The sequence below is a fragment of the Hyperoodon ampullatus genome (assembly GCF_949752795.1).
Source record: "Hyperoodon ampullatus genome assembly, chromosome: 11".
Classification (NCBI taxonomy): domain Eukaryota; kingdom Metazoa; phylum Chordata; class Mammalia; order Artiodactyla; family Ziphiidae; genus Hyperoodon; species Hyperoodon ampullatus.
In genome coordinates, this window is record NC_136924.1 from 30,890,157 (window position 1) to 30,905,085 (window position 14,929).

The 14,929-nt window shown below is 47.5% G+C and overlaps 2 protein-coding genes across 2 annotated transcripts in view; one reads left to right on the forward strand and one right to left on the reverse strand.

Moving 5' to 3' along the window:
* The window catches only part of SYN3 (synapsin III), a gene marked incomplete at both ends in the record, with an annotated part of 425,000 nt that overhangs the window by 281,215 nt on the left and 128,856 nt on the right, over positions 1-14,929 (reverse strand). The window lies entirely within an intron of this gene.
* TIMP3 (TIMP metallopeptidase inhibitor 3) overlaps positions 1-14,929 on the forward strand; it is a gene marked incomplete at its 3' end in the record, with an annotated part of 53,192 nt that overhangs the window by 38,011 nt on the left and 252 nt on the right. The window contains exons 2-4 of the mRNA XM_079715661.1: positions 6,112-6,194; positions 12,940-13,051; positions 13,758-13,879. Coding sequence (XP_079571787.1) covers positions 6,112-6,194; positions 12,940-13,051; positions 13,758-13,879 — 317 coding nt within the window. The remainder of the gene's footprint in view (positions 1-6,111; positions 6,195-12,939; positions 13,052-13,757; positions 13,880-14,929) is intronic.

The following is a 14,929-nucleotide window of genomic DNA, read 5'->3' on the forward strand; positions in this document are numbered from 1 at the left end:
AAGGAGCTGAGGGTGAATTAGTGAGTGAGCAGCTGGAGAAGCAAGAGACCCTGGCTCTGCCCTCCTTGCAGAGGCTAAAATGCAGGCTGTCCATGGTGCACAGGAAGTGAGGACTGCTTAGTGGCTGAGCCAGGTGGGCTGGGGGATCTCCTTTATTGTGAGTATGCTGGCCTCAGAAAGGAACTTTCCTTTGCCATCCTGTGAGGATGACAACTGGGAAATAAACATCAGGTGACCATTAGACAAGCTGGATTGCAGACATCCCTCCTTCCTGATTTCTCGAGTGTTTCCATGGGAGTGGGCATCATTTTAACACTCCCAGACCCCTCTCTTCCTTAAGTCCAGGCCTGAAAGACAGGGGAGCCCAGGGTCTAGGCTTTTGTGCCTACCTAGGTCCTGCCTGCTGCCGTCAGAACAGCACCTTCTCTGGGGTTGACAGTAATACTGATTTCTGCTTTTGGAGAAATTCATTCTGTCTGCTGGCCAGGTGTACCTTAGTTATCCTCACTTTCTTCTAAAGACCATACCTTAAGCCAGCAAAATCATTCTACAGGGCCTTCGAGAGACAGGTATGGGGCAATGTGTGTGTGTGGTGGGGGGAGAGGTAGTATTTCACCCACTAGATGGCTGAATCAACTCCTACATCATGGAGAGGATCTGTACTGCTCTCAACAGGATGCTAAGATGGGCAGAATCTGGAGTCTTCAGTTGGTGTACATTAATCCAGTTAAGGGATCCTTGCTCCCAAACCTAGCCAAACTCAGCCTTTCAGCCCACTGGTAGGAAAGTCCAACAATCAGTTTCGAGTAGAAAGGTCTGGATTTGATTGAAGCTAGTTGGATGGGAGGTGGAAGGAGAGGGTGAGCAGCAGGGGCCAGCTCATGGGTGTTTTATCCCTCTTTGAATATTCCGATGAACAGCAGATGTGCAATTTCTGGACACACCAGTAAGCTGCACTGGAAGCAGAATCCTCCTGGCATCAAAATTGGTTTTTGTTCAAAACTGATGCTGCTTGTGGTCTACATTACCATGGATGGTTGGGGGCAGGCAGCACACAATTATTTCTGGAAGGGAAGTGCCTTGTTTTTGCAAGCTCTTATTATTCCTCCCCCAATAAAAAAAAATTATTGAAAGGAAGGAAAGATAATTCTATAGATCTATACCTTTGTACCTGGATCCTAAGGTGTATGACGTATTTAAGAGGGCCCCACATACATTTATATATCTATGTGCCAATAATATGAGTATACACAGCCTCGTCAGTTTCTTCTTACATGCTTTTAAATTAAAATATTTCTTTTGACCTCCACACTCAGAAGCCCAGGAGCATAAAAGGCTCCAAGACTGAGATTCAGGCTACACCTCACCGCCACTTCTCTGACTGGTGCTAGCCATGAACTTTTAAACTTTGCCTTCCCGCTAGACTGTATGAGGTGGGAAATGGGACTTCTATGTCTTGTCGTCACCTCCAGCAGTACCCGACCCATTTTCCCAGACGCCAACCCAGTTCACGCCCACGTAGGTTTACCTGCTGGAGGACACTAGGGAGACAGCGTGGGCGCCGCTCCGCAGCATGGAGGAGAATAAAGAAAACCTGTGTCCAGCTAAGCCCGTCTATAAAGTGGGCTTCCAGCCACATCAAGATGGTGGGAACGGCCAGACGTGCTGCCAGCTCCAAGTTTGGAACCGTTTTCTGTTGTTGCTGAACCGTGACCTCCCTGCACCTCCCCTGTTCACTCTGGTCCCTGGGCCAGCAAACGCCTTGGGGCACCCTGACTGCCAAACAGGAAAGTACAAAATAGCACACGTTTGAATTGCAGAGGAAAAACTGAAGCAAATAAAGACATATTAATTCACAGACCAAATAGGCGGATTTGGGGTTGGCCAGCGATCTTACTTTGGAAGGACTTTGCGAATCTATGTGGGAGAGCAGAATGTTATTTAATTTTAGTTCAGTTTAATGCAGTTTTGTTTTTGTAAGGAAAACACTGGTGTGGCCTCTGCACTGGGTCATCTCTGCTTTCTGGACCATGACCATGGGATCTTGTTTGGTACTGGCAGGTCATTCTTGGGCTACTTATGGATGATGAGATGGGACAGGTACTTATGATGGAGTGGGTGCTCCAGGCCTAAATAACACCTTGTAAATTTGTTCTGACAAGTTAATGTGTGCTCCCCCACCTCTCCCTGAAATTTTACAAGACCAGAGTATTTTGATCAGCTTACCTTTCTCCTCATCCTAAGCAGAACCCCCAAGTTTTAGCTTATAGTGCATGTTAGAAGCCTAAAGATACTCAGGATGGACACATAACAGAAGTCATGGTAGTGGTGGTAATGCTAATAACAGTGACAGCAAACACATAGGGTTTGGGATGGGCCACACACTGTCCTCACTGTTTGTGCTACTTAACCCTCACAGCAACTTTATGAGACACTGTCATAGATTAGGAAACAAAGGCACAGAGAGGCTCAGTAACTTTCCTAAGGTCACAAGGCACCAGCGCTGGGATTCAAACCCAGGCAGTCAGGCTCCAGAGACCCGGCTCTTCAATGCTATGTCATGTTGCTGCTCTACTAGTAATAAATATATCACTTATGAGCCACGTGATGGGCACTGGGCCAAGACAATCAGAGATATTTAGGAGGAAGGAGCTGTGGGGACACAGGGGTTTGCCTGAGGCTGCATGGTTATGGTGGAACTCAAACTCACATGTGGCTTCCTGATTACAAAAACTTACTCTCTTTTCCCTGAACTATTCTCAGATGAAAAGGTTCCAAGCTCAGACCATTTCAGGGTAAGGAAGGAATTGACTCACTGTGCATGCAGAAGCTTCCAGAAGTACCCAGCTTTATAGGACAGGTCTGCTTATGATATGTTATGTCTAAATGAAGTCAAGCCATTTTTGGGCCAGGAAAGGGTAGACGTTGCTATTTAAAGGAATCCCTTTTGCTTTTTTTCCTCCCAAGGCAAAGACTCACTCGTTCTTTTACCTTCTGTATTAATGAAGAAGCAGAAGATGGAGCCAAATCAATTCAGGAAGAATCAATAGGAAAGTCCTGGCAGACATGCCTTCTGCCCAACAGTTAAGCTGTTACAACCTGCCTGTGGGAGTTAATGTAGAGGAAATAGTCCCTGGGGCCTCTGGGAGGATGGCTCCCTGCCAAGGATGCTGTTTCAAAGTCAGACACAGAGGTGGGGGCAGAATCTTTAGGGAACTTGGCCTGGGATCTTGCCAAGCTCTCGTTTTTACAGCAGACTTGGAAACAGCCACTTGCCTCTTCCCAAATTGAGCTGCCTCTGCTGAATTGCTAACTTTGCCACTGGGCTCCGTGTTTTGCCATCCCTGGCAAGTAAGGTTTGGAGGGGCCATTGATTCATCTGGATCCTGACTTCACGTCTGACTGGGAGAATAGGCTCCAAGCTCATCTGGGAAGAAACAGGATAGGATTCAGCTGGGGTAGGGGAGTTGGTTCCTAGTAAGGAAATTTTTAAGAGATTAGAGACAAGGAATTGAGAAACGTGGTGGGACAACCAAAATGGGGAAGGATAATGGAGCTACCAGAATAGGCAGAGAGAGAGAGAGAGAGAGAGAGAGAGAGAGAGAGAGAGAGAGAGAGAGAGAGAGAGAGAGAGAGAGAGAGAGAGAGAGTGTGTGTGTGTGTGTGTGTGTGTGTGTGTGTGTGTGTGTGTGTGTGTGTGTGTGTGTGTGTGTGTGTGTGTGTAAAAAGGGTAATCAATCTGTTTAACAAACATTTATTGAGCACCTGCTCTTTTTTGGGCTAAGTGCAACGTGAGGTAAGAAAGAGTGATAAGATCCTAGAGCTGGAAGAGTTCAATTTGTGATTCAAACATAGCTGCTATAAATGCAAAATCCATTCTATTCTGGTCAAGGTCCTAGCATGACAGCATCCAGCCCCCTTTGATGGAAACACTCTCCGCCCCCATGACAGCACCGCCTCAATCCCGCTGACTTTGTTGCTAGTTCTTGTTATTAGATGACTTGTTCTTTGGCTGAGCCAATGAACACAACTTCTTTGCAGTTTCTGAGTACTGTCTTCAAGATCTGTCCATTTGCTGGTCTGACAAATATTTGAAGACAGCTTCTTCACATACAATAGAAAAAGAAGCCTCTTATAATCTCCAAGTCAATCCCTCTCTTCTCTGTGTTCTTACTGCATGCAGTAAATGCCTTTCTTCCAGCCTTTGTCACACTGGGTCTGTCTAATTATTTTTGTATACATAGTCGACTAATATTTACTGACAACTCCCTTCTACCAGATGTTTTAGTAAGAAATTTCATAAGGTTTTTTGCTTAATCCTCATTCCAATTCCCTGACATAGGTAGTACATCCTCTTTACAGATAAGAAAATTGAGGCTCAAAATGAGGAAATGGTTTCACTTCTCTGTCAGTTTCCTCATCTGTGTAATGTGGATGCTAATGCTGACCTTGTAAGGCAGTTGTGAGGAGTAAATAAGTAAAATGTACTCTTGCATATAGTAGGTGTGCGATAAATGGGAGCTATTTTTTCCAGTAACAATCCTTCCATGGGTCAGCCCGTCCTGTTATTATCAATGATGATAATAATGATGATATTAATAACATTAATATACACTCTGGAATGTGGACTCTGGGAGTGCTCACACTAATTAGTACTTCCCAGAACTTCTGCTGCCAGTGTCCTTGTCCTCAGGGTGAGCGCCACAGCCACCCACCACCTCTGCAGGAGACCCTCCAACACTAGCAGTGCTCTGCCTGCTAGGGAATTCCAGAAAGTGCTGCTTAATGGTTATATGGCAGGTCATGACAAAGACATGAGTGGTACAGCTGTCAGTCAGAAGGGAAGACTGAAGGAAACAGTCCTGGCTGCTGGCAACTGACCAGATGCGTTTGCTTTGTGTTGACATTAGACTCTCATTTGGAAGGAACCTTGGAGATGGGAAACAGATTCCAGTCCTGTGGAGCCAGGATCTGAACACACACGTGCAGCTTGGAGGACCACAGAACCCATGTTCTTTCAACTCACATGCCATGCTCTTCCCCAGGGCCTCTTTGTTCCACCCCTTCAGGGTACAACATTCACTTTGAATTCTCTGAATTGTTCCCCTGAGCCTGTGTAACTCAAAAGTTCTGCCAGCTCCTCTCTGGGATGCCATAAATCTACAGGCTCTCTCACAAGAATATTAGTAATAATAACAATAATAGGCTTTTAAGTGATTTGCAAATATATTATTTTCTTTTCAAAAAAAATTATATATATATATATATATATATATATATATACACTCTGTCCAAGACCTAGTGCTGAGAGTTTTTCACACACATTATCTTGCTCAATCCCTTCAATTCAGGTAACTGGTAACATTATTATCCTGTTCTGTAGAAGAGGAAATTGGAGGCCAGAAACAAAGTTACTTGCCCACAGTCGTAACAGCCATAAAGAACAGGGCTGGGATTGGAAGAGTTTGATTGGCTCCTAAGCCTCTGCTCCCAACTGCTTCTTCCTCTACCACATCCTTATTGAGCTGCTCTCTACTGCATCCCTTGCCATCTAAGTGCTGGGGACCAAGGACCCCATCAGAGTGCCAACTGGGGCATGGAGGTCAAACTGGGGTACATCACAACCCTATGGGTGTATTAGCATGCATGCAAAGGAAGAGTCCCAAATGAGGTAGATCTCAGAAAGCGGTCCTGGTAGAAAGAGATTAGGTCTGGGAGACCATGGGATTGTCAGAGGTGCAATGGAGTGAGGGCAGGAGGCTCTGACAGGAGAAGTAGATTTTGGATTATGGTGAAACCAGAGTCACTCCTCCAGGGGTGAGTACAGCCTTAGAAATTTCCAGACTGCAACTATGAGCATTTAGGGAAATTAACTCCAAAGATGTCTGTCTTCCCTTTCTCTTCCACTCCTCCCTGCCCACCCCCATCCCAGTGTCTCTTACCTGAATTCTTGCCCTTATTATAAACACAATCATCTACTCTAGTTGCTTCAGAGTTACAAAGAAAACAATTCCAGACATACTGGGAGCTGGATGCCCACCCTGAGATGTGGTCCCTAAAGTGGTTCAGGCCTCCCTAACTTCCCTGTCTCTGTCTTGCCTTCTTCTACAGTGATCCGGGCCAAGGTGGTGGGGAAAAAGCTGGTGAAGGAGGGGCCCTTTGGCACACTGGTCTACACCATCAAGCAGATGAAGGTGAGTGACAGCAGCCTGATCCCAGAATTCAGGAGGGTTTGGGGTTTTTTGTCAGAGTCTTGGCCAGTGGAGGCAAGTGGGGTTGGACTTAGGGTGTGTGTTTGCTCAGTGTCTGAGCCCCAGCCCTAGCCCCTCCACCTGGCTGGAGAGGGCATAGATGAGGCAGCAGAAAGGGACAGGTGGTGGTGGTGGTGGTGCTGGCTGCTTCATCCCAGAGCCAGGGCCGGTAGAGTCCCTCAGAGGCAGCTGTTAAGAAGCTGCACTCTGGAACCAGACAGCAGACAGCCCTGTTACCTAGTAACTATGAGACACGGGCCAAGTCACTGCCCCTCTCTGGACCTCAGTCTTCCCATCTGTAAAATGGGGGGAGGGATGTTGACTAGATCGTCTCTACAGGCTCTTCCGAGGTCTGACATTTTAGGATTCAACAACGCCTACTGGTTTTATGCAGTCACTGAGGTTACAACTTAGGTTTAACCCCTCAAAACTTTACATTAAACTTGTGCTGATCACAGGAACCTCAAGCCAAAGTGGGAACTTCACCCTCTCTCCCTATTTTCCCGGCTTTAATTGTCTTCTTGCATCCCAGTAGTTGGCATCGTTTACTGAGCATGTTCATATAACTGAGCATATGTGTGAGCACGTTAACATTATGAAGCACATTCAGGATGGACGCCCTAAGAAAAAGCACATCAGATTCAAACCCTAGGGAGCCTGCCCCCTAGTCTCAGCTCCATCCCTTCACCTGGCTCACTTGCCTTAGAACTGTCCCTTTTCCTGGGCTCAGTTTTGCCATATGTCCACAGTGGGAGGTTGGGCTGGGTACCCCTATGAGCCCTCCTGGCTCAGGCATTTCAGGATTCTAAGTGCCCTGGGACACGGGCTGTGTTACTTCTAAGCAGGAGCTGGTTGGGGTGCCTCAGCACAGAGGACTGGGCTGAACAACCTGGCAGCTGGCCCATCACTCCACCTTTGTAAGCACCTCCCTACATGCAGCACCCTGTGCCAGGAGCTGTGGAGGCCACGAGGAAGATGCGGTTCCTATGTTTAGGAACTATAGTCAGGCGGGAGAGAAGACACATGTGCATGACTAATCAGGAGTTCGAGATGGGGTGTGCCCAGGTCCCAGTGGACTGCTAGCCCTTGTACTCAGCGCTCATATTTGCATTCCCAGCAATTAGGGTGGGACCGGAAGGCAACAGGGACTTGGTGAATGCTTGTCCATCTAATGAGGGAATGAGTGTGAGACATACTGGCCTGAAACTCCCCAGAGGAGACAATTTATGGGTAGAATTGAGAGGGGGAGTGACACAGCCCATGGGTGGTAACCAACCATCTCAGAGGCAGACCTCCAGGCCTCATAATTCCTGCATCCTGAGGCCTGAGGTTAGATGTACCAAGTTTGTGGAACCTGTTGCTTTGGATTCAATTTTGGAAACATCCACAGCATTCTGGTTATGTAATGTCCAGAGTCAGCCCTGGCCAGCTGCCCTTGGCTGCCCAAGCTTGGTCATGGGACCAGCTTATGTCTTCAGATGGCCATGGGGAGAGAAGAGTGGGTGGAGAGGGGACCAACAAGAGCAATAACAACCCAAAAAACCCACTGTGCAACCCCTGGCAGCTGGCAAGCAAATGCAAAAGCAGATTAGACAAAAGCAGAGGTTCAGGAGATGCATTCCCTGCCTGCTCTGGAATAATCCTTCACATTGTGAGACGCACTATGGTCAGCAGAGAGCTGGGAGGGGAAGAGGCTGGGGGCAGTGGTTCCTAAGTTTGCCTAGTTCCTCTCCTTCCTTCAAGGCCTGGATGCCACGGTGACCAGAGGCCCTTGCTGTGGGCAGAATGTCCCATTCCCCCCTCACTGGGAACAGCCTCTGAGCAGTGTTTTAGAGGCCAAATAACATTTGCTCCCCCATCCACTTCAGAGCACACACACCCACTCCCAAGATGCTGGTCTTTTGTTGTCCATTCACCATCTTTCACCCAGGTCCATGGGCATGGTGACTGCAGACTGCTGGGCATTAGAAAATAAAATCCCTTGTTTTACTTGTGACGGAGGCTCAAAGGGAAATGAGTTGTCCAGAATCACACATTTAATTAAAGCTAGATCTGGTTCCCAAGCTGAGGTGTCAGGGTTCCTTCCCAATCCTGTGTGCTCTTTACAGTGACTCCCAAAATCTCCCTGCCATCTTACTTTGATCATCAACCACTATCTAGTACGTTTTATTAACTCTGTCCTGCTACCAGCCCAATATTAGATAACCTATAGAACTGGTCATTAGATATTAGATAACCTATAGAACTGGTCATTGCCCTTCTATCCAGAGAGGCCACTGGATTCTGCTGGTCTCCAGGTACCAGTCTGCTAATCCAAGAAGGTGTGGTGTGAGACATAGGAGTAGGAGTAGGCCATTCAGTCACCCTCCCTCCCCCCCCCGCCATGTCCTTTCTTCTCTCCCTCCTCCCCATGCTTCGCACTGTGCTTTTTTGAGCTGAGGATGCAAAGATAATTGTTATAATGAGGCGGGGATCAATTTCTCACAACAACCCTGTGAAATAGATACACGTGATCCTTTATTTTACAGGTGAGATTTGGAAAGGTTAAACAACCCTCAAGATTGTATAGTTAGAAAGTGGCAAACTAGAGCGAAATTAGAGTTTTTGCCTACAGGGAGATTACAGAGCAGTGGAGCAGCAGGCTGATTCATCATTCCCACCCACTTTGGGGGCTCCCCCCACCCCATTTGTATCTAGTTCCCCTAGGGAACAAAAGGAGGTTAACTTGGGTTTGTGGATTTGTCATCCAGCAGTGTAGCTCTTGACTTGCAAAGGGTGTATGGAAGGAGGGAAGGGGGAGGGGCCAGAGAGGGGAGCCCGCAGGGGTTTTGGCACTGGTCCCTGAGCGCTTTGTTCTAGAGGATTAGAGTCTACCCCAGAGAGTCAGCCCGGGAAAGCAAGGACTCCCTTAGAGCAGGACTAAAGGAACGGGCAAAACGTGAGAATTTGAGCTGCTCTGTCTGACCTCTCTTCTCTCTCAGAGTTCCCACCCCCTCCCCCCAAAACTTCTCACCAGATGAAAGGCAGGCAGACCCTCTCCCATATGCTAATTCCAGAGCCTCTGGTCCTCCTCTCAGGCATCTCTTGAGTGTGCAGTGACCCACAGGTGTGTTTGGGGGCGGGGGAAGGGTGTTAGAATGTTGAGGGAGCTTATTGCAAACCCAAACATGGAGATTCGATGGGGCTGAGGTGCTGGGCTGTGGTACAAAGGTGGAAGTTTCCAGAATTGGATGTTCTAATCTTTGGGGATCTTATCTCTTATCAGGACCATGAGAAAGCATCTGCTTTGCCTGTAGCTATACTTTATACCATGGAGACATGCTCTCAGGCTGGCTGCAGGGGACAGCACGTGGGGGGCATTATGTCCCAGCTGGTCTTGGGAAAGGCCCATGGGGAGGCCCGCTGGTCATGTGCTGTGCAGTCCTGACTCTGGGCAGGACAGATCTGCTGGACAATCGGAATGCTTGGCCCCCAGTGACTTCCTTCCTTCAAGGCTTTGTCTAATCAAATGATTAATAGCAGGGTCTCGCCTTTGAAGCTAGAGCTGGAATCCTCTCTGACCGCCCCAGCCTATGGGGAACCGTTCTCCTTCTCCAAATGCCTGTGACTCTGTTCTCGTGTGCTCTGCCACCCCAGCTAGACAGCCCATTCTGTGAGAGAAAATCCATGTACTTGGTACCTCAGTCAGGTATCTAATGTCTCTGAAACTCGGCTGCTTATAAGAATCAGTTGTGAGTTTAAATGAGTTTATGACATAAAGCAGTATCCAGCACAGTGCTGATCTTCTCTAGGCATGCCAGAAATATCTGACATAGTGGTGACAGTTCATGCTGCAAGTATAAAGACCAGACATTCCATAAGAAATAGGTAAAACTCCCCAAACTCAGAAATTTCTTTCCCAAGGGAAAGAAATTTGTCCCTTCACCCCAAGGGAAGTTAACTTCTTAGAACTTCGTGTAGATACTATCACAAAGCGAAGCCAAGCCCAGAGGCTTGTAGAGTCCAATGTGGCGTATATACAATATTGCAATTAAATATTATAATGGAATATTATTCAGCCTTAAAAAAGGAAATCTTGTCATTTATGACAACAAAGATGAACCTGGAGGACATTATGCTAAGTATAATAAGCCAGACACAGAAAGAAAAATAATGCATGATCTCACGTATTTGTGGAATCTAAAAAAGTCGAATTCTTAGAAGCAGAGAGTAGAATGGTGGTTACCAGGGTCTAGGAGGTGGGGGAAATGCGGAGATGTTGGTGAAAGGGTAGAAATTTTTAGTACTGCAGGATGCGTAAGTTCTGGAGAGCTAGTGGACAGCATGCGGACTATGGTTACCAACACCGTACTACATACTAGAAAGTTGCTAAGAGAGTAGATGTTGTGTTCTCACACATAAAAAGGTAACTATATGAGGTGATGGATGTGTTAACTAGCTTCATTGTGGTAATCACAATGTATACATATATCAAAACCTCCCCTTACACTGATACACTTTTTATCTGTCAATCATACCTCAGTAAAGCTGGGGGAAAAAAGAGCAACCTGTCTATGTCTGAAACCGGCTTTAACTACTTGCACTAAGTGATGAGGCTGGGCAAGACATGTAGGAAGAAGAGGACCAAATCCTTCCCTCTGCTCATTACAAACTTTAGTATAACTGGCTTTAAACTAATTTTTACTAAAGGTATGCCAAGTGCTATTCTAAGGCATTTAATTCTCAAAAAACATGTATGAAGTAATTGCTTTGCCCCAATCTACAGATGAAGAAACTGAGGCCCAAAGTTGGTATGTAACTTTCCAAGAGGCTAATAAGTGGCAGAGACAAGATGCAGACTCTGGCTGTCTGTCCACAGAACCCGAGTTTACCATTAATCTTCCATTGCATCGGCTGGATTAGATTAACACCCTTTCCAATTCTGAGATTCTCAGATTCTCTGATTTCAGGACATTATAAACCTGTTATAACCCTCCTCTAAGTTTGTCAAACCAATTCTAGGTCTCTATGACTACAGACCTAATAATACTTTAGGATCAATATTTAGATCAAGCTGGATTATTATAAAGAAAAGATAACAAAATGAGTAAAACCTGCCTTTACCATACATTTACCATATTGTTATTTTCAGAATTGACCCTGAAAGGCAGCTCTGTATTTGTCAGACTCAGTCATTTATAATGTGTTAAGATTTTGGCTCCACATGCAAGTGCTAGAAACCATGTTAAAATAAAGGATTCTTCAATTCAAAAGTAGCAGAGATGCCAAGCTGATTTCAACAAGTTGAGTTCTCACTGGGCAGGGGCTTGATTCTTACCCAAAAGCAGAAAAGAGATACAGGGGACAGACCAACATGGAATAAACTGAGGCTCCAATAGGCTGGCCTGAAAGACCTAGAGAGAGTACTGAGTTGGAACACTTGCCAAAAAGTCAAGGGTCATCCACACCAAAATGAGAAGTTGTTGGGCCTGGGAGTGAGTGCAGGGGACGTTCTCCTGAGGCCACACTTGATGGCATGCACACAGCAGCACCCTTAAGCATGGTTCCTGTTAAAGCCAGAGAGGCACCATCCATCACTGAGGAAGTGGGGGGTAGTATGTGACACGCCCGTGCTCCCCGACAGCACAGCTGAAAACTGAGAGGACAACACTTCTTGCTGCTCTTGGCTGCATTTCCTTGTTCATCTGGAGAGCCTCCCGGGAAAAGAGGGTTAAGAAGGGAGGCCAGGTAAATTAAAAGCACCTGCACCGATGGTTGCACACAATTAGAACAGTACTCCCCTTAAAAAGGCAGAGGCTCCCAAACCCTGCTGGTCCAAGAGACCCTTTGTGATGGCAGAGGGCCTCATGGACCACCTACCCCCGCCAGCCAGTCGCCACTTAAAAGAAGATGGGGAGAAAGAAAAACAGCCCATTAGACTGAATGGGAGGCACTTAGATGAGACACCAATGAGGCGATGTCTGGCTTTTTATTACCATTAGTAAATTACTTACGCATGCCAGGAACTAAAATAGAGATGTGGTCTTACTGGAAACCCTTGGGATAAGCCTAGAGACCACCAGCCATCCAGGGCCTGTGTACTCTGAGAACTGGGGGATAATGGGATTGGGCAACACCTCGGTGCCTCCTCCCACCTCCACCAGCTCACATGGTCAGCAGTTGTCTCAACAGATCCAGGCCCGCATAATTCTCGTGGACTTGACCTGGAATCGCCAAGTGGGTTCAGCGGCTCTGAGCGCGTGCTGACAAAGGAGGCACGATAGCTATAAATGGTATCTGCCTGCATCAGAGGCCCTTAGCCATGAACTTGTGAGGCTGCATTGGGAGACAGCATAGGATAATGGTTAAGAGCAGATTCCCCTGCTTGGATGCCTACCTCTGCTATTCGCCAACCGTGTGGCCTTAGACAAGCCACTTAATCTGCCTGGGCCTCAGGCTCCTCATCCCATTCCTAAAATGGAATGGGAGGTGTGACTGGCTGGATGGGAAGGTTTCTCAGGGAAGGCACCACCCATGGCTCAGACAAGAGAGGAGCAGGTGGCCTCGTCTCTGAAGTGAAGACCCTGGGGTAGGTAGGTCAGTGGCCGGCCACACAGTGGCCTACTAGGGGAATCCGATCCCACAGCCCAAATGACAGCATGTGTTCTGAGTCCTGGTCCCCCTCTCATGATATTCCTTCTGCCCACAGATGTACCGAGGCTTCACCAAGATGCCCCACGTGCAGTACATCCACACAGAAGCTTCCGAAAGTCTCTGTGGCCTTAAGCTAGAGGTCAACAAGTACCAGTACCTGCTGACAGGTAACGGCCAACTCCAGCATCTAGGCCAGGGTTTGGCCAAAGTCCACTGTTCCTTCACTTTAGAGGATGGAGAAGGAATGGTAGCCCAGCAGTGTTCTCAGGACTTTGGTGATGAGCCCACTGAATTATAAGGAACAGCTGGTGTTGAGTCCATCTTGCTTGACCAGTGGTGGGAGCCTGAAGTTCCTAAAGTGAGGCTGGATTTTAGTCTCTGCTCCACCACTGACTCTGGGGAGGAAACCTAGTTTTGCCTGGTTTTGCAACTTCTCAGCTTTACTGTAAATGAAAAGAAATTGCTAGTACCTATTGCTCTCCACATCTTAGGACAACCTATTAGGTCTGTCTTTGAAAGTTATCCACCTTTAGGCAGTCAACGTAGAAAGGAAAAAACAAAAGCAAGATCAAAAAGCCATTGACACAGGAAGAGAATAGTTGGTCTCTGGCCCCAGCTCCAGTGCTTACTGGGTTTGGGACCTTCTGCAAATCGCTTAACCTCTCTGAACTTAATTTTCTGCGTTTGGAAAATGGGAATACAACTCATCCTAAAAGGTGTTGGGGAGGATGAAATAAAACCATGGGACTGAAGAGTACGTAGCACAGTTCCTGGCCTAAGGGGGTTACTCAGTAGATATGAATTCTTCCTCTTCTGGCTGGGTTCTGGACAAAATAACCACCCCCCCCCCTTGTTATCCCTCTCGTCCTCTAGGCCGTGTCTATGATGGCAAGATGTACACAGGACTGTGTAACTTCGTGGAGAGGTGGGACCAGCTCACCCTCTCCCAGCGCAAGGGGTTGAACTATCGGTATCATCTGGGTTGTAATTGCAAGGTAAGCCCCAGGGACAGCAGGCAGGGGAGGTGCTGGCCCGCAGCCCCAGAAACATCAGCTCCTACAGTACTGGGCACTGGGCCGTGAGGCTGGGAAGGGTGTGCATGTCAGGCCTGAGCAGAGGGGCAGGTCCGAGAAGGAGTGGTGAGGAATGTTGCACCAGGCTGAGCAGTGAAGAAGGCGAGGAAAGAATGCCTTTCTGCTGTAATCTGTGCTGCCCACTTGGCAGCTGCTGGGGCATGAGGGCCCTTCAGCATCCTTGGCCCCTCCCGTGGCTCAAGGTTGTGGCAGGTACGGGATCCTTACGTTGGCAGGTCCTGCCCAGCAGCCCCAAGGGGGCTCACCTAGACAGCTGACTCACTAGCGGCCCCCGCCCCAGGTGGGCAAGCTGGCGCAGGATTGCTGATACCACTTGCTGCAGAGGGTCACTCTTCAACCTGGCCCAACTCCTTGACCCAAGCACAGGGTGAGGGCACACAGCCTTGCTACTGTGGGAGGCAGTCAGGCCATTCTCTCAGTTAATTCTCACAACAACTCTGCAAAATGGGACAACAGTGATTATGACTAGTACAGTTTTAATTGTCCCCATTTTGCAGAGGAGGAAACAGAGGCCCGAGAGCTTAAGTAGCTAGCCCTAAGTCACATAGCTCACTAAGTCTGATTTCTAGTGTAGGGCAGCTGGACTCTAGTGTATGCTTTAATCTTTCTAACTTCTCAATTCCCTATGACAGCTGAGAGCTCCCGCCTTCGCCTGTTACCATTTGAGAGGGAAAGCACTCCCAAATGTCTAATTCTACCACTTTCTGGCTGTGTGACCTGGGGCAAGTTACTTAACCTCTCTGAAGCTCTATTATTTGTAAAAGGGAGATAAATCTGTTATGAGAATTAAAGAGAATAATATAGAAGCACTTAGCAGAATGTCTGGTACACAGTAGGTGCTCAATAAGTATTGGTGAGTGTTATTTATATTATTTTCACTAAGGGAGTGATGTGGCTGGGCTCCACCTGCAGTGGTCCCAAGTTCTGAATCCAGACTCGGGCAAGCATCAG